Below are 23,657 nucleotides of genomic sequence, written 5' to 3'. Positions count from 1 at the left end.
AACCAGTGGAGTTTGAACAAGCTGTGAAAGACAAAAGGTGGTACAAGGCTATGCTAGAAGAACTGGGTTCAATTGAGAAGAACCAGACTTGGGAATTAACTGAGTTGCCTCCCAACAAGAAACCAATTGCACTTAAGTGGATTTATAAGTCCAAAATAAATTCACAAGGTGTGGTGACGAGGTACAAGGCTAGACTAGTGGCAAAAGGATTCTTGCAGCAGGCAGGAATAGACTATGGAGAAGTATTTGCACCAGTGGCCAGAATGGAAACAATTAGACTGGTGGCCTCTGTGGCTACAAAACTAAATTGGACCTTACATCAATTAGATGTAAAGTCTGCATTTCTAAATGGTAATTTGGAAGAAGAAGTGTATGTGGTCTAGCCGTAGGGATTTGAAGTCAAGAAGCATCCTGACAAAGTATACAGATTGAAGAAGGCTCTATATGGGCTTAAGCAAGCTCCAAGGGCGTGGAACCAGAGAATAGATGGGGTCATGAGTAACATCGGGTTTGAGAAGTGTGCATCTGAACATGGAGTGTATGTTCAGTGTTATCAGCATAATGGAAGAAAAGAAATGTTAATAGTGTGCTTGTATGTGGATGACATGCTAATCACAGGAAGCAGTGTTGAAAGAATTGCTAATTTCAAAGTCCAAATGTTACAGGAATTTGAAATGAGTGATTTGGGGCAACTAAACTATTTTCTTGGGATTGAATTCACTAAAACTGATGAGGGATTAGTGATGCATCAGTCCAGATATACATTGGATATGTTAAACAAGTTTAACATGCTTCATTGTAATTCTGCAAACACTCCAACAGAGGTAGGGTTGAAACTTGAGAAGGATCCAGAAGAGGAAGGGGTTGATCCTACTGAGTACAGGAAAATGGTTGGAAGCCTAAGATACTTGTGTAATACCAGGCTATACATTAGTTACAGTGTGGGCCTGGTTAGCAGATATATGCAGAATCCTAAAATTTCTCATCTGATGGCTATTAAACGAATTCTGAGATACCTAAAAGGTACTCATAGCTTTGGGATTTTACTGCCAGGAGGAGAATCAGAGGGAGAGGTAAGAATTAATTCTTACTCTGACTCAGATTGGTGTGGAGACAAAAGTGACAGGAGAAGTACTACTGGGTATGTATTTTTCTTAAATGGAGCACCAATTTCTTGGAGCTCTATAAAAGAACCAGTAGTGGCTCTTTCATCGTGCGAGGCTGAATATATTGCTGCCTGTGAAGCCACATGTCAGGCGGCTTGGCTAAGTTCCTTAATGAGTGAATTGAAGATTGAAGTAGAAGGGAAGGTCAGACTGCTTGTGGACAACAAGTCAGCCATAGACCTGACCAAACATCCTACATCGCATGGCAGGAGCAAGCATATTGAAACTCGTTTCCACTCCATCGGGGAACAAGTTAGTAAAGGGAAGCTCGAAGTTGTATACTGCATATTCGAGGACCAGATTGCAGACATACTTACTAAGGCACTGAAAGGTGAACGCTTTCTAATACTTAGAAAGCAGATCGGAGTAAAAAAGGTGGAGATCAAGGTAGATCTACAGAAAAGAACTATGAAAACCTAGGGTTTTCATCTCGGGGCGGAGATCAGTCTGGAGGAAAGTGCTTTCACGAGTTTAATCGGTGGAAAATCGTTTCCAAGGCCAAAGGAAGCATTTGTACCGATTATTAATCGGTGGAAAACACTTAGATTCAGCTGAGGCAAAGTTTTACCGATTCAATCGGTGAAAAGGGGGATTTTCTTCGAAAATCAGGTTTTGTTTAGGAGGAGTGTTAAATAAACAAAACAATATTTCCGTTTTTCAGTTAGTTTTGGTGTATAAAAGCTGTAAACATACACTATTTTTGTGGTTAATGAAATAACAGTGAAAGAGTATTATTCAGTACCTGTTTTGTGTGATTGACTGTCTGTTGCCTAAACGTTTCTCTGGTGTGTGTGCTCCGGTGAGTGGTGGTGCGTTTGTTGCTGGTGAAGAAGGGTGGAAACCCTAGCAGAGCATCTCTCTCTACGTTTTCCTCTCATACTCTCTGTTTCTCTTTTCTCTCTCTTGCCACGTGAGTATTATTCGTTTAAAGAATAACGTAAAGGACGTTTACTCTTTTGTCCTTAAGTCTAATAACCATAACAGAAATTCGGACCAAACATTCGTCAGAAAGAACAAAGTGATTGGTGATCGATGATGTCGGGCTTTAAACTTAGCACCAATGCTTTCACTTGTCTTTCCTTTTGTGTTTAAAGCATAACATCATGTCTATTTTACTGGCCTTGTTTTTGTTTTCAACTATAATTTTCTCTCATAACTTGCTATGTAGATAACCATGTATGCAGTCAGGGAATGGGATGCTTCCCAGGATAGCAAGCTTTTAGAGGTTTGTTTTACTTCCTGACACTAGTGCAGCGAGGGGCTTTTACCGCGGTTGATTTTCACTATACGTCGCGGTTCTCGAACCGCGGCATATTCAGCCGCGGTAGTAAGTCAGACACTTTATGCCGCGGTTCTAACCGCGGTATATAGGCTGCGGAATATGCCGCGGTTGTCTAGGGAACCGCTGCCTAAATTCATTTTTTTTAAAAAAAAAATTAAAAAAAAAATTAAAAAATGCACTATATGCCGCGGTTCAACCGCGGCATATAGGCCGACGAGTATGCCGCGGTTAGTGTCAAAACCGCGGCCATATGTCTCGTTTTTAAAAAAAAAAAGAAGCACTATATGCCGCGGTTGTGGTTAGAACCGCGGCATATTCCCCTGCAATTTTTTAAAATTGCAGGTCTGTTTTTGTGATATCCACTACCACAAAAACAGACCTGCATATAAAAACATTTACAGAAATTCAATTTCAACATAACAAACACATGTTCAAATGTATTTCAACATCAAATAAAGTAGAGAGTCTAAGAAAATTCTATCTAATCAAATGCATTGTTTAAATCTAAATCTAAGAGCTATTGTATAATCTAACTATATACTTCGCAGCAGCGTTCCTAATGAATAATAGTGACTTCTCAGGAACTGGTGTAGTAGTCTTGAATCTCTGCAAAAGACAATTCATTTTAATTAGTGTATATGGATTCAACATTTGTTAAAAAATCAAAATTTGTTAAAGTTAAATATTACCGTTTCCCAGCTTGTTGTGATGTGAGAACGAACAATATGGGTCATCCAATACATTACATAGTATCCACACTCATATGACCCATTTTGTCTGTTACACTACAATATATCATCACAGTTGATAATAGTTAGTGAATAACATTTGTTATAAAACAATTATAACAAAGTATGACTTTAGCATATGTCAAACCTTGAGAGAAATCACTACAAGATTTTTGCTTATTACCGAAGGTTAATTACCGAAGGCCTAGGGACCGTCGGTAAATAAAGTTTTTCGACGGTCAAAATGAGCATTACCGAGGGACATGGTGAAATGAATTTACCGAAGGTCAAAAGAGCATTACCGAGGGGTTTGGGGCCTTCGGTAAGAGGCTCGACCCCTTAAACTGAGTAATTGGGCGTATTGGCATAGGTCGTTCCTAATTTCGTAAGACAACACCCTATTCCCTCTCTGTTCTCGCGCCCAATTTTGTAAAAGGTAAACTCTGCGTTGTGCTCCCTCATCCCCTCCCTATCCGTTCTTGTCCCCAATTTGTGCTTCCCATTGTCGTCGCCCAAGTTTGTCTTCCTCTCCCTCTCCCTTTCCCGTATGTCCGGTTAGATTGTGGGGGTAGGGTTCAGTGGTGTTCCAGCAGTGCATTGGCATTGCCGTTAAGAGGGTGGTCCGTTAACATTACGAGGTCTGCGAAGGCGTAGAGAGGAGGGTGCTCCCGTGACGTGAGGGCGGCTGTCGTTGTCAAGGGAGGCTATTGGGAGACGCATTGAGGTATGTTCTTTACTGGCTTTTGGATTAATAAACTGGGACAAGTTTTCCTTAATATTATTGGAAAGTCAAAATAAAATGAAAAGCAAGTTATTTTGAATTGGTTTAGTTAAATGGGAATAGGAATAACAAGAAAGAAAGATGTAGATTAGTTGGTAGAAAAGTGGTTCGTGTTGATTTGAGGAAGGAACAGATGCAGTATAGTTACCCATTGAAGCATGTTTAGATGACTGAGTTAACATAGTAGAGATGAGAAGCAACATGCAGAGGAAGCAAAAGAAGAAAGTGGTTTTGGTATTAATATTTACTACTAGGTTAAGAGTTAGTGTGAGATACAAAGAACCTAAAATTAAACTACCTAAAATTAAACTACCTAAAATTAAACTGGAATAAATTGAATAAATTGATTGGCTTGTTCTTCCGTAGCTGTGTGCAATGTCAAACCTCTCTGAGAAGTCAAGTCTCCAGTCAAGTTGTTTCCATTTTCATGTAAAACCTGTCTGACAATACAAGTTGTTTCCATTTACACGTGGAATTGTATCAGCAACAATTAGACCTGTTGGTTATTTGCTCTTGCAGCCATTTATGATTGAAATAACTCTTTTGTTCTATATTTTCTTTTGCAAGATAAAATGTCTTATAAAGTGAATGTACTTCTGTGGTGAGTAAGTACAGATGCTTTCAGCTTTGATTTCTCATGATTGTAGATCATGATTCACTTTAAATTAACCCTTCATACATGTAATTGTCTTGTCACAATCCTAGGTAAATATATATAAAAAAAACCATGGTTAAATATATATAAAAAAAAGCTTTATGAATTAACCCCCATTTTTTGTTGTTGTTCCTAAAATTGTTAAGTTTGGTTTCAATTGTAGAAGTTGCTGGTGCTGAAGTAGTGGAGTGTGCTTGTGTGATTGGTCTCTCTAATCTCAAGGTAATGGATAAACTGAATCAATGTTTTTGTAAGTTGTGTTTTAGTAGCTAGTCTTAGAAAATTCCATCTTGTTCTTGACATGCTAAAGTAAAGTTCTTTACCAATTTGATTACCTTTTTGTCATACTATGAGTGATCCCATAATATTTAGAAATAAGTGTTGGAAATCCCATGTAAGAACAAATTACACTGTGTGAGTGTGAGTGAAATCTCACATTACTCAAGTTAGGATTGATAGAACGTTAATCTTACTACTTTAATATCATTTTAAGATATGTATAGTTTGAAATTATTAGCAAAGTGTTAGATTAAGCAAGCTGTTGAAACTATTGATGTAGAAGGATAAAGTACCTTAAACTATTAAAGGTTGTACACACATTCTCAATGGTGCATGATGTCCATTGCTACGAAGCAAGGAATTCTTAATCTTCAGCTAATCCAGAGTTTGAACATAGTTTTGAACTCTTTTTACGTTAAAAATTAATTTTTCACTAACATTAGAAGTAGAAGTGCCTAAACAAATGTAATCTGAGATACACTGAGTCAGAAATGGACAAGGTTAAGAACCTTGTCCTTCCTAGGCAGTTAGTCTTTTGTTGATTCTTACCTTAGTGTGTAGGTAGAAATCTTTCAAAACTTTTTCGATGCAACAAAGCTATCAACCTAGAAACCAAAAGAAGGTTTATCTATATGAAACACGCTCCTAAGTCAAAGTCCAAGTGCAAGTGACAGTTGGAGCTAAGTGTGGGTGTTGTTTCACAAAGTGCCGGTCCAAAATCATGAGCAAAAAAGGCTTATGGTTGCTGAAACTGCAGCTGAAATTGGTGCTGGAACAACAAGAAAGAAGTGCAGTCGGAGTCCAGGCTTGAAGCCCTTTTAAGACCTTATCCACTTCCTAAAAGATGCTACCCCCTTGGACCAAGGAATGTGAGGTAAAACAGCTGCACCAATTCGTCACGACACCCAAAACCAACACCAAACAGTCAACAAAAAGCAGTTGACACCTCAAGCAGTTTGAAATTAACACTTGGAGTATGTGCAGACTGTTCAACAGCAAAGAAAGGAACCACAATAGAAAATCAATAGTCCACTTGGCAAGATCAAGCAAATTCAATGGTTTGGATAGTGAAAAATAAACTTCCAATGGTGTTTGCAACTGAAAAATGACCAAATGAACAGTGCACACAAGTTTGAAATGGTGAAATAAACTTGCAGAACTGTTTAAATCCCACTGAAACAATTAGATTCATTAATTCACAATAACTTTGGCCTAAAATGCAGCAAACTTTGATGGTTTAAAGGTCAAGTCTGCATATAGGCTTTTGAAGGACCATTTGACAAGTTCACAGTAGTTTGTAATGACCAAATACACTTGCATGAGTGGTTCAAAAACAGAAAGGTACACAACTTCTCAAAATCACTATTGTAGTTGCTATTTATGCAGCAAAAAGTGCTAAAACAGCACTATAAATGACCAAAACAGCACTATAATGCAGAAATAACGTGACAGCAATATATGGAAGCCAATAAAAGTGATTTTTAAACACTTTGGGGCTGGAAGAAAGGCTAGCACACAAGAGGAACTTAAGATAGGGTGTAGAACAGATTAGAAAAGCAAGAAAAACCCAAAAATAGTGATTGAATTCTGTGCTGGAAAAGTGTTTGATGAAAATTCAAAATTGTTTGATAAAATGCCACAAAGAACAGCAGATTTTGTGTTTTGTGGTTTTTGACCTTTCAAATCTGGATAGGAGGGTTTAAAGTGCTTTTTATGATTGCTATACACTTGGATAAGCATATAAATGTATTTGGAAACCTAAAACCAGCTTTTGCCAATCCAAAGATGAAAAAAACCAAAGAAAAACAATGGCAAACAGCAATAAAAATGAACTCTGCACCTTACAAAGTGGCTGGAAAAATTAACAGCAGTGGCTAAAATGAGCAACAGTGATTGTGAGGTTCAAATGATTTGTCAATCAAGTTTATATCATCAAATTGGATGTGTGCCAACACTTAAACAGCCAAGGAATACACTACAACAGAATTTCACTAGTGCACTTCCAAATATAGGCAAAAATGATGGTTTAAAAGGTGATTTTGCATATAGGTTCAGAATTCACCAAATGAACAGTGCACACTAATATCAAATGGTAAAATACACTTGCTCAATTGTTCAGAATGCATAGAAATAGCCAGTAGATTCGTATGACAGTAGGAGTTGCCAAAAATCAAGAAAATTGGACCAAAACTGCATCAGATTTGAAAACTAAGTGGAATCAAAGCTGGAAAGCACCAACAAAGATTATGAAAGTCCTAATTGACTAGATCTAGCTTTAGAATATGAGCTAGCAGAGAATATGAAAGTCCTCATCTTCCACCTTTGTTCATAATTCACTAAAATGTTAGCTAACCAAATCCAATCAGTGATCATTATCAAGCACAACACTATTTTTTCCCTACAAGCCTCTGTACTTGCAAGCTGATTTCTCAGATTGATTCTGCAGCTTTCTCCATGTTAGCATTGTTTGTTCTCTCTAACAACCTGTTGTCTTGACTAATAAGGTGTTCACTAATAGGGTCTTGACTAATTTGGCTATCGAAGTTGCCAATTTCATAAAATTTGATTGGTGGACAGCTCCTTTCAATTGACAAATTGTGCTCCTTGTCCACTACCTAAGATGCCACCTTAGTTGGAAAGTGTTTGTAGAACTGGACTGCACCCCAAAGTCTTTAGAAGACCACTATTTCACACAATAATTAGTACCAAACTAGATGAAAAAGTGGACCATAAATGTAGAAGGACAGCTCCAAATTCTGACTTCAATTGGTCAATTTTAAAATGCCTACAAGCTTAAAACTATTATAAGTGACTTAGATAGATATGCAATGATATTATTCCAGTTCAAAGCTCTCTGTCACACACATTCATGCAGTGAAAAAATATGGATACATGAACCATAATAAGTGATCCTACTAATTAACATCATCTAAGGTTCGTCACACCATACACACCCTCCTTGAAAACCACAACTTTGCTTCCTTTCCCTTCTTCTTATAAGCTTTTCATGCACCATCTGGACCTAATCTACACTGGTCCTAATCCTCTGCATAACAGATAAGTGCAGATTTTTATAAGTTGTATATAACAGATAAGCTTTTCAAGGGTCTTCTTTCTGTAATTTGTATATAATGTGGCTGGATTTTCAATGTGGCTTCATTTTCAATGCTGTAACAAGTTTAATACAACAATTACAACCTTTATAAACTGCCAAATAGCACAACATCCCTCTCCATGTTTGATGACTTAATTAGTAAAATCAAATTTAATTTGTTTGAGAAAGCTTTTGAACACTAACCTTTTTCACGATTTATTCTCACATAGTATATATGTATATATCTTAAAGAAAAGAACTTTATTGAATAGGAAATGGGCTAAGCATATGTTTATTTAAATCAAAGGACCTGACCAAGATTTCATCAATATAGTTGAACAAGAAAAATGATTTAAGATGGCCTGATCAAACAAGTCTACAGGACTTTGTTTTCTTATATTTAATTGTTCACACTTTAGAAAAGCTTAAAATAGGAAGAAAGAATTAAAAGTAAAGTCTTATGCACCTCATTGGGTCATAGTTTGGTTTATATGAAAATTTTCTTTCTAAACCATCACTTTTTGAATTAAAATGGAAGTGGAGTATTGATTTTGAGCTGCAAGCTGTTTATAACTCATTTTAGAGTTTAAACACAAATAAAATCATCAAACAAAGTTGCTTGAACATTGAGCTGTGTGTTTAAATACCTTTTTGGATACTATTAGGTAATGCTTAAACTGTTGCTATGGTTATTAAATTAATGGAACAATATCTAATGAATAACCTTAAATACACTTCTATTTGATGTCTTAGGTGAGTTTTTAAAGCAATTTGGGCCAGAAGGGGAGGAAGGGAGTCTACAAAGAAGACTTGAGCAGGAAAGGATAACAAAGGCGAAGGTATGGTCACCTAAACTAAAATTGCATGATTATATGTGATATGTTATTTTCATTCTTGTTTCATGAATTTGATGTTGTTATAAAATGTTGTGAATGTCCACTTTGAATGTTAAGTTATGTTGAATGGAGTTTATGATACTGTATACATTGAGTTTTGTATGAGTGTGAGTGAAATCTTCCACTATGAGCAGCCATTATGGAACGTAAGCCTCCTACTATGCCTTGTTTACTAATACAAATTAGTTTTATCAACAAAAGAAGAGTAGAGTTTCTACTTTTCCATTCTAATCTTGGCTGTTTCATTTCTCTTGGTAATTGAGCAAAATAAAAAAGAGATAACAGAGAAAATTAAAGATGAGATATGAGATATGAACAAAAATTCCCAAAAATTATTAAACTTTACATTATAAAAAGTTTACAATGTTTCCAAAATGGTTGTTTGAATACAACACATAACAAGATTTAGGTTCAGATGTTTAAAGCAATAAAAAAGGGTGTAGAAATGAAGGAGGCACACAAATAGACCTTAGGAATGGATCCAGAACAAATTATAGAAGACCAAAAAAATAGAAATGCAGATTGAAACCAAGTCTGCAGATTGAAATGCAGATTAAAATGGTTCTTAAACAATCAGTATCCTACATTACTGATATCTACAGTCTAGTTTTGTTATGACTAGACCAGAACCTATATGTATTTAAACATAACTACAGAAAACAACAAATTTAATAGCTTCTGTTCTGTTTTTTCCTGACAAGCAAAGTTAAGAAATGCTTGTGGAATTAACTGTTCAAACTTTTTGATATGACAAGCAAAGTTAAGAATCCTTTTTAACACTTTGCTTTACTTCTTTTAATCATTTAGTTCTATTTTAAATCACTGAACCAGGTCTTGCTGCAACCGAAATTGAATTTTAAAGCAACTTCATCAAAACAGTACCTCAATTTTCAACTCTGCACCAAAAATTGACTCAAGATTGATGGTTTTAAAAGTGAATTCGTGCACAAGTGATTCTGACACTTTGGTAACACTTTCAACTGCTTTAATTCATGAATTTAAACTTTTTTGAACTCTAATTGGGTTCAAAACCAAACTGTATAACAGATTCACCCTTCTACTTGCTAATTTCACTCAAAATGGAGGTTTGAACATACTATTTTGCACACAGATGAATCTGAATTCAATTGGAATGTTCTAACAGTTTTATAACAACAAATATGACTTGTTTAAACTGAAAAATAGCACAGAATCACACAAGCACGAAAATGACAAGTGTAGCTTCTTTTTCCCCTTCCACTGGACAATGTAGCTTCTTTGTCCCCTTCCACTTGACAATGCAGGAACTGATCAAAATAATTAAAACAAAGAGCCTCCAAATAAAATGTCTCTTCATAAATGTCCTTGATGCATCTTCCACAGCTAATGCAGCGTGTTATGCAAAGAAGTAGATGAAAAAGCTCAAAATACTACTCAAACCTCCAAAAAAATTTTCACAATTTGCAAAGTGCAGTAAAGTAGGAAAATATACTACAATAAACTATCCTAACAAGTTAAGAATGGTAGAACCTACCTATTTAAGAACTCACAGTAAAAGATATAGGTAAAAGTAGTAGCTTAAACTAAAATTTTGACAACTTAGAACCTAAAACTAGTATCTCAAATACACTAAAAGTGCAAACCTGCATTTAGACCATCAGTGAATGTTCATCTATATGTTGTATGTTGATGTATATATTGTACGTTTGTATATATTGTATGTTGATTTATTAGGCTACGAATTGATTAAGTTAATTAGTCATTTAAAGTCATATGGTGTTCAAAACATTCTCAGTAGAATGAGAAGGGTAACACTACCTTAACCACTTACAATTGACAAAATATATGAAAGTACTCTATAAAAGAGAACTTTAGTAATGTCAACATATTGACAACCCCCAAATTTTATTTACAACCACTTAGGATGTCAGAGGCATTTCAATACTGAGGACTTGTCTTTGCATGCCCTTATTGAATGCCTATGACCATAGTGTTGAAATTGCCTTCCATGTTCGACTTCAATAGTAATAGGTTTATTACTTATGTCACATGGAGTGTTGCTGTTTTGGCTAAATTTTTATTTGTTTGGCTTGTCACAGAACATGGCCCATTATCCCAACCATCGTGGATGGATGTATGACCGTTGTTATAGTGGAAGGAGAGGTTTGAAAGAATCCTTTGTCATCGGAGTTGAAGAGTTCGTGGAGACGGCACGACGATATCAATATTATGCCCTTGATGGAGGGATTCGATGTCCATGCATCAAGTGCGAATGTACAAGCATTCTGAAAGATGAAGTTGTCAAAGTTCACCTTTACCAAAAAGGGTTCATGCCTAATTACACGGTCTGGACATTTCATGGTGAAGAAATTCCTTCGACCTCCACTGCAGCTGAAAAACGGCTTGCATCAGGTTCGAATACTGTTGTACATACATGTGAGATAGATCAATTTGCCTACATGCAAGAGATGGTCGACCATGCTCTTCGTCACCATGTTGCAGAAGCAGACGATAGTCATGATGAAGAGCCTCCAAATGAAACGACGCAGAGGTTTTACAATTTACTGACAGAGGCAAATCTACCTGTATTTGAAGGTTCATCTGAGTCAAAATTGTCAGTGTGCATTAGACTCATGGCTGGCAAATCTAATTGGAACGTTCCCATTCAAGCAGTGGACTTCTATACAAAACTGATGTTAGATTTGACACCACCAAACAATTTGATGCCGAAGAATTATTACCAAGCCAAAAAATGTGTTTCAAAGTTGGGATTGGATGTAAAGAAGATTGATTGTTGTGTTAATGGATGTATGTTATTCTATGACAATGACAGTGGCAAAAATGATGCACTGTTGGTGGAATGCAAGTTTTGTGGCTCACCTCGATATCAGACAATGCATGCTGGACGGAGGCAAAAAAAACCAATTCCATTAAAGTCCATGTTCTACTTGCCTATAATTCCAAGATTACAAAGATTGTTTACTTCAATGCAAACAGCAGAACACATGACATGGCATGATGGTAACAAAACTCCGGGACTTTTGCGTCATCCTTCTGATGGTGAAGCTTGGAAGCACTTCAATCATAAACATCCATCCTTTGCTAGTGAACCGCGTAACGTCAGACTTGGTCTATGCTCTGATGGGTTTACCCCGTACATTCAGGCGTCTGCATCACCGTATTCATGTTGGCCCGTGATAGTTACCCCATACAATCTACCACCTGAGATGTGCATGACAAAGCCTTACATGTTTTTATCGTGTATAATACCAGGTCCATCTAATCCCAAATCATTGATTGATGTTTACTTGGAGCCTTTGATTGATGATTTGAAGAAGTTATGGAATGGTGTTTGGACGTATGACGTTTCAAGGAGACAAAATTTCCTTATGAGGGCAGCCTTGATGTGGACTATTAATGACTTCCCAGCGTACGGCATGTTATCTGGTTGGAGCACACATGGTCGATTAGCTTGTCCACATTGCATGGAACATACAAAGTCATTCCAATTGAGTCATGGCCGGAAAAGTAGTTGGTTTGACTGCCATCGACGGTTCTTGCCCATTGATCACCCCTTTAAAAGAAACAAAAAGGCATTTCGAAAAGGACAAGTTGAAACGGATATGCCCCCGCCAAAGTTGACTGGATCACACGTGTGGAGAAGAGTGAAAGACTATCCAAAAGTGACTGAATCTGGTCAGAATAGGCTAGAAGGGTTTGGGGAATGGCATAATTGGACTAAAAGAAGCATATTCTGGGAACTTCCCTATTGGAAGGACAACTTGCTAAGACACAACATCGATGTCATGCACACAGAAAAAAATTTCTTTGACAATGTCTTCAACACAGTCATGGATGTTAAAGGTAAGACAAAAGATAATGAGAAAGCAAGAAAAGATTTACCTTTGTATTGTGGACGAAAAGACTTAGAGTTGAAGGCACAAGGTAACGGCCGATTATTTAAACCAAAAGCAAATTACACCATGTCAAAAGACGAGACAAGAATAGTGTGTCGATGGATCAAGGAGCTTAGAATGCCAGATGGATATGCTTCTAACTTGTCCAGATGTGCCAATGTTCAGAACGGTACTATTCAAGGGTTGAAGAGTCATGATTGTCATGTATTCATGGAGACTTTCATCCCTCTTGCGTTCAGTTGTTTGCCAATGCACGTGTTACATCCACTGATAGAAATCAGTAACTTCTTCAAAGATTTGTGTTGCACGACACTAAAGGAAGATTCCCTTAAAAAGATGGATGAAAATATCCCGATTATTCTCTGCAAATTGGAAAGAATATTCCCTCCTGCATTCTTTGATTCAATGGAGCACATTCCAATTCATCTTGCATATGAAGCTTGGCTTGGGGGACCCGTGCAGTACAGGTGGATGTATCCCTTTGAAAGGTTTATGGGAGAATCCAAACGCTCAGTTAAAAATAAAGCTAGAGTGGAAGGGTCAATTTGTGCAGCTTACTTGCACAGAGAGACAACTTATTTTTGTTCACATTATTTCAAGAACTTCATGTTGTCTCCCACTCATGTCAGAAATGAAATGCAATGGCAAGTTGAACCACGTGAAGGTGCATTATCAGTTTTCCGACAATCAGGCCGTCACGCAGGGAAAGAATTCACTCACTGGTTAAGTGATGCTGAATTCAACTCTGCTCATGTCCATGTCTTGATCAATTGCAGTGAAGTAAAGCCGTACCTTGAGTATGTCATCATCCATCTTTAATCTTTCAAACGGTTTAATTGTTATACACTAATGAATTTCATTTGTACCAGCTCATTTGTTGTGGTTGAGCAAGTCGCAGAAGGAAATACTTCTGCTAGAATACACTCAGAGTTTCCGCATTGGTTTAGAAATCAGGTCCGTAGTTTTTCCTACGTTTAGAGCAAGGTTAATTTGACTATTGCTTTTATAATTTTGTTACTACCTTTGTAGGTTTTTAATCAGGCATTAACTCCCACGGTTCAAGAGTTAAGACATCTCTCCAATTGGCCAATGAGATGTGTCAAAGAATGGCACACTTACTTCATCAATGGTTACAAATTCCATACACATGAATGGTCTAAAGGAAAGAAAACATCAAATTGTGGTGTGTATGTCAAGGGCCTAACAGAGGGGTCTTATGATGATTTCTACGGCATCATTCATAAAATATATGAGTTAGAGTACAACAGCACTACTTCTCCAAACAGAGTGGTACTCTTCTATTGTGAATGGTTTGATCCTTCTAGAGCTGGTACTAGAGTCGATCCACGCTTTAATATTGTCGAACTGAACCAGAGATTAAGATATGGGCCTTTTGATCCTTTCATTCTACCATCTAATGTGAGACAGGTTTATTATGTGCCATATCCACCATTTCGCAATATTGACAAGCGTGGTTGGGCCGTAGCAATACAAACGAAGCCTAGAGGTCGCATAGACTCAAATGAAGTTGAGGAAGATGTAGCCTACCAACTTGACCAAATGTCACAACCACGAGAAATTATCGAAGTTGAATGTATAACCGCATTGGTCGACCCTGATGGTGATGGAGATGAATTAGAAGCAACAGTACAAGGTGATGAAGAACAAGAGGAAGAAGAAGAAGAAGAACAAGAAGAAGAGGAAGAAGATGAAGAAGAATAAGAAGAAGAAGAAGATGATGATGATGACGATGAAGAAGAAGAACAAGCAGAAGAAGACGATGATGAAGATGAAGATGAAGATGAAGATGATGATCATGATGACGATGATTGAATGTTGAACATCTATTGTAGCAAATTGGACTATCATTTCATTACCATTATCTAAAATACCATCTTTAAGTTGTATGCAATTACTTGTACATTGACTTTGAAAACAATTCATCCTTCTTTATTTATTTATATTTATTCGCTTTGTATGTAACCATTTCAATGCAGTAATGACAGGACAAGGTACAGAGCGTCCTGATAAAGGAAAAGGGGTAGCAAGGCCTACAAAGAGGAAACGGCAGGCACCAAAGTATGTACTTAGGGTGCCTGCTAGACTACCTACCCCTGCTCCCGGTAGTTCATCATCTGTGGGGCCTCCTCCTACCCCTAGTATACAAACTCCTACACCAGCAGTAGACCCTACTCCTCCTCCTCGTGCAGTACACCCTTCTACTACCACTGCAGTAGACCCTTCTCCTCCTCCTGCAGCACACCCTTCTACAACCCCTGCAGCAGACCCTCTTCCTCCTCCTCTTATTGCCACCCCCACTCCTCCCCCTATTGTTATTACCCCCACTCCTCTCCCTGACCCTACTTCTATACCTTCCTCATCTTCTGTACCTCCTTCTGAGACTGTCACACCACTTGGTGATCCAGATTCAAGTGGTGATGCTGAAGATCTTGACCCGCCCCTCCATGATCGACCATGGATTGAGCCCTATGGTAAAGGGTAAGTTTATAATCTGTTGATATCATTTGATGTTTAAACCATATTGTAATTGAAATGAGTTTTGTTATGCAGGTTTATTCCATCTAGGGTTGCTTCCCAGGCCATCACACGTTCAATAAAGCAACAGTTTTTAACTCCATGGCCTACTTGGGGAGCAATACCTCATGACGACAGAAAGCCATTCTGGCAGCACTTTCAGGTGAGCAATCTATTACACTAATGTCCGTCTTATTTTAGTATGTTCTGTAATCAATGTTTGTTCTCTTTAATGTTACAGATGAAGGTGCAGTGGAAACCTGAACATGAAACTCAGATACACAGAAATTTCCACATGAAAGCATCTCATCGGCTGTCAGAGATGTTTAGGGATGCCCGGATTGCAGGACAGCGCCCTAACTGGCTGGGTGAGCACATTTGGAACTCTTTACTGGCCCATTGGAATACAGTAGAGTTCCGCAATAAGTGTGCCAAAGCCCAGCGGAACAGAGCGTCTGAAAGGGGTGGCACCCTGCATACTGGTGGGTCGATCACCATTCATGAGCATGCCATTCGTATGGTATAATCTCATTACATAACTTTTTCTTTCATAAATAAGTTATGTATATTGTATTTCATATGTACGCTTGTAATTCTTAATTATGTTACAGGCACAGGCTCTAGGACGGGCGGTCCATGTTGATGAGGTCTTTGCACAGACTCATGTTCGGAAGGGAACTGATCAATTTGTTGATGAAAGATCTCGGAAGACTCATGTAAGCAAATAACACTATTAGTAATTGTTCATTTATGTTATACTATCGTTCCTTGACATTGCTTTTAATGTTTCAACAGGAAGACTTTTCTACGAGACTTTCACAGGTTAGATCTGAACATGAGTCAGCTCCTACACCGGATGATGCCAGTAATGCAGATGATGACATCCGTAGGACGCAGTGCTGGATCGACACCGTTGGTGGGAAGAAAAAGGGACGAGTCTATGGTGCGGGACAGCTTGCTGCAAACTATACAGCATCCAGAGGAGGTACTCTGAAGCACCAGCCTTCTTCTTCCACCAGTACTCCTGACGAGGTTCTTCAACTCAGGCGGGAACTCCATGAACGTGACCAGGAGCTCACTGATCTCAGAGCAGAGTTTACAAATTTGAAGGCCCTGGTCATGACTGTCTTGCCTCAAACCTCACAGGACGTACAAAATATCCCTCCCACCCAATCACGACCTTCCTCATCACCTGCTGCCACTCAGCAGCCCACTTCAGTCCAACCCTCATCAGTCCAACCCACACCAGTCCAGCCATCAATAGAGGAGCAGGATGATGAAAATCATTCTGATGATAGTTATGTACATTATTAGGTTTCATTTTCTTATTACTTGTTAGACAAACATTTGGATATTAGAACATTTTGAGTTGATATCATTTCAATGTTAGATGTACTTACAGACTTTGGATGTTACAACATCCTTGTGTTACATTGTTTTATGTTTGAACTATAAATACATTAATGGATGTCCTGTGGATTATTTGATGTGCCTTGGATATTGATCATTGTTTGGATCTTTGAAATGCACATTATGCATCTTTGTATGTGTTTGAAAACTGTTATGCAGGTCTGTTTGTAAATGAAATTTGTTATACAGGTCTGGGTTGCAGAGGGAAAACCATTTCTCTGAAACCTGCTCTGCATTTTACCGAAGGCTTTTGCCCTTCGGTAAATGCCCTCGTCTGCCCATTATCGAAGGCTTTCGCCCTTCGGTAATTACCGAAGGCTTTCGCCCTTCGGTAATTACCGAAGGCTTTCGCCCTTCGGTAATTTCCGAGGGCTTTCGCCCTTCGGTAATTACCGAAGGCTTATGGCCCTCGGTAATTACCGAAGGGCGAAAGCCCTCGGTAATGGTTAGCGACAAGGGATTTACCGAAGGATTTTTGGCCGTCGATAGGCCTTCGGTAAACATCCATTATCGACGGCTTTTGGCATTTTCCGAGGGCTTCTGGCCTTCGGTAATGCCCTACTTTTTTGTAGTGAATCCAAGCAATCTTTCTACTCTTAACAATTGATCTCCCGTCCATCATCATACTTGCTGGAATAGAACTGTATATAAAAAAATGTTTTAGCATTCAGTTATATAACAAAGAAAGTCCAAACATTGAGGTTCTTACCAATCAATTGCTTGTCTGAGTTGTGTGGGAGGAGGCCTGTGCAATGAGCAGAACCACAAAGCATAGTTGTCTTGCACAGACATAACAAGAAGTTGCCAATGGCGCCTGAAATTCATAATAACGTAACTATTAAATATTAAAATCACATATGGAACATTATTATGTTAACAAAGTTCACTTACCCGGATATATAAGGCAAAAAGTATATTTTCTTGCCCCTTCGAAAACTGCTTATCATTCTCATGTTGATATGATCAAAATCATTTGATTCATGAATGTCTTGGGGATCAATGAATCCATAATCATCAGAACGCCCCAACTTATTAGTGACCCCAGACATATACCTGAAATCAAAAATTAACTTTGATATAAGGATACTTGATATATAAATCAATTTTATATATAAATAATTGGTCATAGACTTACATCGTCCATAGTTGAATAATTGAAATATTCAACTCTTGTGTTCCCGACGCAAGCTCACGGACATCTTGGCTATTAAGGTATATTGGGACCTCAGAGCCATGCCCAAATACATTAGCATCATACTGAACCTCCAAAGGCTTATCATCAAGGATGTCAGCAAGTAGATGCAATGAAGAAAGAGGGTCATCCTCAGATAGAGGAATCTTCTGTTGTTCCTGCGTCTGTTGTTACATGAAAAGATAAGATAAGTTTTGACATCAAAAACCTTTAAAATTGAGAAGTGTAAAGAAGAATTTCATACCGAGGGGTCAGAAACTGGTTTAACCAAAAATTTAGGCCAAGTGATAAACGACTTATATGCTTGTTCCACAGTGAAAATCTCTTCCGTGGACAGTGGAACCGAGGCATCTGGCATGATCATTTCATCCACTGAGACCTTCACCTCATCCTCTAATAGTTGCATACCATGACATACAGTCGCTGACCTAAACTCTGTTCCACGAGCTACCAGCACCATCTCATCTTCTTCTAAAATGTATAGCAGACATGGACTACCATCGTCCATGTCATCCTCTGGGATGGCTGATGCGAAACAACTTCCTTTGCCGCTTCTCCCTGTCAGAGTAAATGTTAGATTATACAAGAGATAGAAATAATTGCACATAAATGTTTATTAAGTTTACCTGTGGGAGGGGGAGGGACCACATGTTCCTCTATAGGAGACTGCATCGGGCGCATGCTCTGAAACTGCTCCTGGTAGAGCATCTGGAATTCAGCCCTCACCTCGGCCCTGATCTCCTGCATAAGGTCTTGTCGGACCTTTTTTGTGATCTCTTCTGTCATCCTTTGTGTATCGCTGTACGAATATGAAGGCTGACGAGAAGAGCTCCCAAAATAATCCGTAATGCCCACTCCAGGACCTGCAGCACGTACACGTCCAGGGTGCTCAGGTCGTCCAATTGCAGCAGCAAGAATATCCTGGCGACCCTCTGGAGTGAATTGGCCTTGGGAGCTCTGCTCAACCAAGGCGTCCTGTAACATTACAAAACACCATTATTCTTTAAATAGTTTAATGTAGTATGTATAATGACAATATTCATTATTTTAGGAACAGTGATAACTTACAATTTTTTCAGAAATCTCTCGTGCAGTGTCGGAAGAGTAGGTGCCTGATGGTCGCATACGGGCCAACTTCCATTTCTCATGTCTAGACGGTGGAGAAGGAGGCTGAGGAGGGCTACCACTCTGAGATGGTGGTATAGCATCTGCCTTTTGCTTGAGGATTTTCTCCTCAAGCTTCCTATACCCACCACGAGATAATAGGTGGGGGTTTTTGTTCTTAGCACTTGTTCCTTGTGCTTTGCTTCTAATTGCCTGTCACATACACATTAATTAATGAGTTCATATGATATATATTTGTTAATGAGGAATTGAATAATATGAACTACACTAACCTGCCATTCCTCTGACATCCGACTCTCTTTAAAAACCCGCCAAGTCTCCTCATCAATGGACTTATATGCATTACATGGAGTTTTATGTTTAAGGTGTCCAAAGATGTACCTTGATGTCAACTTGCTTTTAAAGTTTCTGAAATTTTCTGCAACAGTTGACAAACACTTATTTCTAAGTGTTGGGACATTTGGAATGTCAAATGTCATCTGAAAAAAACATAATAAAGTTGTATTAGTACAAAATTATCAATATAAACAAATTATAATTCAAATGCTATTAACTAACTTACCAATATATCTTGCCAAATAATGTTCCGATCACCCTCGGACACATGATCAAAAGATGGAATGAGAATGCTAATCTTATTACGTGCCACTACTCCAAGGTATGATCGGAAGTCATCTGCATGGGGGCCAGTTGCCACACCCGTGGTGACATTCACATTCACCGGAGTTCTTTCACCACTATTTTTCCTGATTAATAGTTGTTTCATCCTAGTGGGTCCTCTAGTGGATCTGGGTGGGGGAGCCTCATCCCTTGAAGAATGTGGATGATCAGCCATATATCTGTCAAAATAAATAACAACATTAAATTTTCTTTCAAGACTTATGTAATATCATATAAATTAACAAAACATGTAATAGTACAGAAATTGAAAATTCATACATAAAGATATGGATTCATCATATGTATATTCCCTCATCATGATCTGACCGAATTGCATGTACATCATCGTCAACTACAGATTGGTCATCCAACTTTGTTGTAGTTTGAAATGAATGGTTGTCAGCAATATCAATATTAATTAGATTGTCTTCGTTAACTTCAATTTGTTTTTTGCCTTGAAGAGCAACATACCAATGGTCAGACGAAGGATCTTTGACATAAAAAACTTGAGATGGTTGATGTACCATGATAAACGGTTCGTCTCGATAACCCACCTTGCGAAAATCAACCAGTGTCATACCCGAGTCATCTATTTTCACACCACTCTTATTGTCAAACCACTTACACTTGAACAATGGAACGGAAAACTTGGTGTAATCAACCTCCCATATCTCTTCTATTATACCATAATATCTCATTGATCCAAGTACAGGAGATTGATCTTTTGATGTGGAAAATTGAAGTGACTCAGCTTCTAAACTGACTCCACTATTTTGTACTGTGCTTTTATCATCCAAAGTCTTCGTATAGAATGTGCAATTATTGACTTCATAACCTGTACAACACACGACATCAAACTTCAAACCATTTGCAAGCCACAATAAAGTTTCAGAAGAATGTGGCTCTTTGTCAATTTCAGATTTGAACCAAGACATAAATGTTTTGTTATGCTCCATCAATTGCCATTTCTCTGATTGTCTTGGATTTTTATTCTTAACAATGGCTTTGTGTGCTTCCAAAAAAGGGATCACCTCATCTGTGTTGTTCAATATATAAAGATGCGCTTGCAACAATTCTTCGCGATCTTTTGTCACCACATTGACACCTCGGATGCTTTTACTTGTAGAAAATTTATTCAACCATGCTGTGCGAGGAACTCCTATTGGATTCGTTGATGTCATGTAATCTGAACAAAACTCGATACTTTCTTCAGCAATATACCTTTCAATCATCGAACCTTCAGGATGATATGGATTTTTAACGTACCCTTTCAAAATCTTCATATAACGCTCAATAGGATACATCCATCTTAAGTATACCGGTCCGCACAACTTGATTTCTCTAACCAAATGAACAAGTAAATGTACCATGATGTCAAAAAAAGATGGAGGGAAAAACATCTCTAGTTGACACAAGATGATAACAATCTCGCCTTGAAGTTCATCTAACTTTGTAGGATCGATGGCTTTACTACATATTGACGAGAAAAATGAACACAACCTGTTTATGGTGTGCCTAACATTTTTGGGCAAAATTCCACGAATAGCCACCGGTAACAACTGTTGCATTAAGACGTGACAATCGTGAGACTTCATGCCAACAAGCTTTAAGTCCTGCATTGACACTAAACTCTTCATATTTGAAGAGTATCCTTGTGGTACTTTGATACTCTTTTAACATACACAAAAACTTATCTTCTCTTGTCTAGACATTGTGTAACATGCAGGGGGCAAATAAGTACGTTTACCAATCTCCTTCGGTGCCAACTCTTCTCGGATATTCATGTCAACCAAATCCAAACGAGCATTCACTCCATCTTTTGTCTTTCCCTGAATGTTGAGTAATGTACCAATCAAGCTATCACACACATTCTTTTCTACATGCATCACATCTATGCAATGTCGAACATCTAACTTTGACCAATATGGAAGATCAAAGAATATTGATTTCTTCTTCCAAGGGGTCGTTACAGATGACTTCTTCGATGTTTTCCCAAATACATGATGTATTTTATTAACTTTTTGAAGAACTTCAAGGCCAGTAAGTGGATTTGGTGCTTCGTCCCTCTCTTGATCTCCATTGAATGCTTTTTTTAACCTTCGATATGGATGATTACGTTTTAGAAATCTCCGATGACGCAGATACACCGTCTTTCTTCCATGTTTCAATTGATGAGCTGCAGTGTTTTCTTCACATATAGGACACGCTTTATGACCCTTGACACTGTATCCTGACAAATTACCATAAGCAGGAAAGTCATTAATGGTGCAAAATAACATTGCACGCATCATAAAAGTCTCTGAAGCGAATGCATCAAATATTTCAACCCCGTCAACCCACAAAACCTTCAAGTCTTCAACTAGTGGGCTTAGATAAACATCTATGTCATTTCCAGGCTGCTTTGGACCAGATATCATCATAGACAACATCATGTACTTCCTCTTCATGCACAATGCAGGAGATAAGTTGTAAATTATCAATATAACTTGCCAACAACTGTGATTGGTACTCAGATTACCAAATGGGTTCATTCCATCAGTGGCTAAAGCAAGCCTAAGATTTCTACACTCTTTACCAAATTCGGGGAATTGTCGATCAATATTTTTCCATTGCTTTGAATCAGCTGGATGACGAAGCAGCCCGTCAATTTTTCTCTCATCTGCATGCCATCTAAGATTTTTAGCATCTTTGGGATTCGCAAACAAACGCTTAAGTCTGGGCACTATTGGAAGGTACCAAACTACTTTCAAAGCAGATCCATTTTTTTCTATCTGACCATTATCTTCACTATTGTTTTTTGACTTGTATCGTGATAAGCCACATTTTGGACACTCTGTCAAAAATTCAAACTCTTTCCTATACAAAATGCAGTCATTGGGACAAGCATGTATCCTTTTATACTCCATACCCATTGGACAAAGAATTTTCTTCGCATCATAATTACGAGTGGGCAGTGTATTTCCATCTGGCAACATTTCATTCAACAACGTCAACAGTTCTGTAAAACTCTTATCAGTCCATCCATTGCTCGCCTTCAAATTCATGAGCCTTAACACCGCTGACAAACGTGTGAACTTAGTTGAACCGACATACAAAGGTGTTTCTGCATCAGTCGACATCGTCTCATACACATGAGCTTTGGCAAAATTTTCTGCTCCAACATCGCGGATCATGTCCTCCAATTTGTCTTCATCCGATCGATCTTCTTCCATGGTGGAATCAGTAACATTTACACTTTGAGAGTCAGTGGGAAAATCCATTTCTTCGCCGTGCCAGATCCATGTTGTATAGCATCTTAGAAAACCATCACATATAAGATGTTCTCTAATTTGAGTTGCGTTCAACTTTCTCCCATTCAAACAGTTCACACAAGGACATCTAAACTTCACTTCATCATCAGTTCTCCCCTCATTACGTTGCGCAAATTGTATAAATTCCTCTACACCTCTCTCGTACTCAGCACTAATACGTGGTAAATTAATCCAATTTCGATCCATATTCCTAAATATTACATAAATAATATTTTAAGGTTTATAAATAATACAAGAACTACAACACACATTACCAAAACTATAGCAAAAACCATATCATACATTACCAAAACTATAACAATTTCATGCACTATCAAAATTAAAGCAAAAATTATACCAAAACTATAGAAACTTCATACATTACCAAAACTATAGCATTATGCAAAAATTAATGAAGCAATCACGTTAAAAATGCAAATGGACATAAATACCTGGAAGAGGAACGGCGGCGGAGAGGGTGAAAAACGCAACACAACGGCGGCGGAGAGGGTGAAAAACGCCAGGAAATCACGATTTTGAACGGCTAAAACTCGTTTTTATCGTCAAAAACGAATAATGACCGAACAATTTTGAGTTTAAACGGTTAAAAACGCAAAATCTGAGATGAAGTGTGGTTCGAAGGAAGAAGAAACGCGAAAACAGAGAGA

The 23,657-nt window shown here is 38.0% G+C and overlaps 4 protein-coding genes across 4 annotated transcripts; 3 read left to right on the top strand and 1 right to left on the bottom strand.

Moving 5' to 3' along the window:
* The first annotated feature begins 494 nt into the window (after window positions 1-494).
* On the top strand, window positions 495-1,586 carry LOC128195288 (uncharacterized mitochondrial protein AtMg00810-like). The gene has a single exon (XM_052872528.1). It carries the CDS (start codon window positions 495-497, stop codon window positions 1,584-1,586), a length of 1,092 nt encoding a protein of 363 aa, XP_052728488.1.
* Window positions 1,587-3,427: 1,841 nt separating this feature from the next.
* On the top strand, window positions 3,428-15,496 carry LOC128195287 (pollen-specific leucine-rich repeat extensin-like protein 4). Its single transcript, XM_052872527.1, has 6 exons — window positions 3,428-3,900; window positions 4,776-4,834; window positions 8,739-8,824; window positions 10,960-11,272; window positions 14,775-15,276; window positions 15,349-15,496. The coding sequence occupies exons 4-6, from the start codon at window positions 10,963-10,965 to the stop codon at window positions 15,494-15,496; spliced, it is 960 nt and encodes a 319-aa protein (XP_052728487.1). The 5' UTR covers window positions 3,428-3,900; window positions 4,776-4,834; window positions 8,739-8,824; window positions 10,960-10,962.
* On the top strand, window positions 15,492-16,788 carry LOC128195636 (uncharacterized). Its single transcript, XM_052873885.1, has 3 exons — window positions 15,492-15,832; window positions 15,924-16,028; window positions 16,108-16,788. The coding sequence occupies exons 1-3, from the start codon at window positions 15,515-15,517 to the stop codon at window positions 16,624-16,626; spliced, it is 942 nt and encodes a 313-aa protein (XP_052729845.1). The 5' UTR covers window positions 15,492-15,514; the 3' UTR covers window positions 16,627-16,788.
* Window positions 16,789-17,371: 583 nt separating this feature from the next.
* LOC128195548 (uncharacterized) lies at window positions 17,372-18,435 on the bottom strand. The gene is made up of 4 exons (XM_052873499.1): window positions 18,159-18,435; window positions 17,858-18,078; window positions 17,614-17,775; window positions 17,372-17,536 (listed from the first exon to the last, which is right to left on the bottom strand). The coding sequence occupies exons 1-4, from the start codon at window positions 18,420-18,422 to the stop codon at window positions 17,428-17,430; spliced, it is 756 nt and encodes a 251-aa protein (XP_052729459.1). The 5' UTR covers window positions 18,423-18,435; the 3' UTR covers window positions 17,372-17,427.
* Window positions 18,436-23,657: the final 5,222 nt, after the last annotated feature.

This window comes from Vigna angularis, chromosome 2, assembly GCF_016808095.1.
Source record: "Vigna angularis cultivar LongXiaoDou No.4 chromosome 2, ASM1680809v1, whole genome shotgun sequence".
In the NCBI taxonomy this organism is placed as follows: domain Eukaryota; kingdom Viridiplantae; phylum Streptophyta; class Magnoliopsida; order Fabales; family Fabaceae; genus Vigna; species Vigna angularis.
The sequence above is the reverse complement of the archived record's forward strand: the minus strand, read 5'-3'. Positions and strand labels throughout refer to the sequence as shown.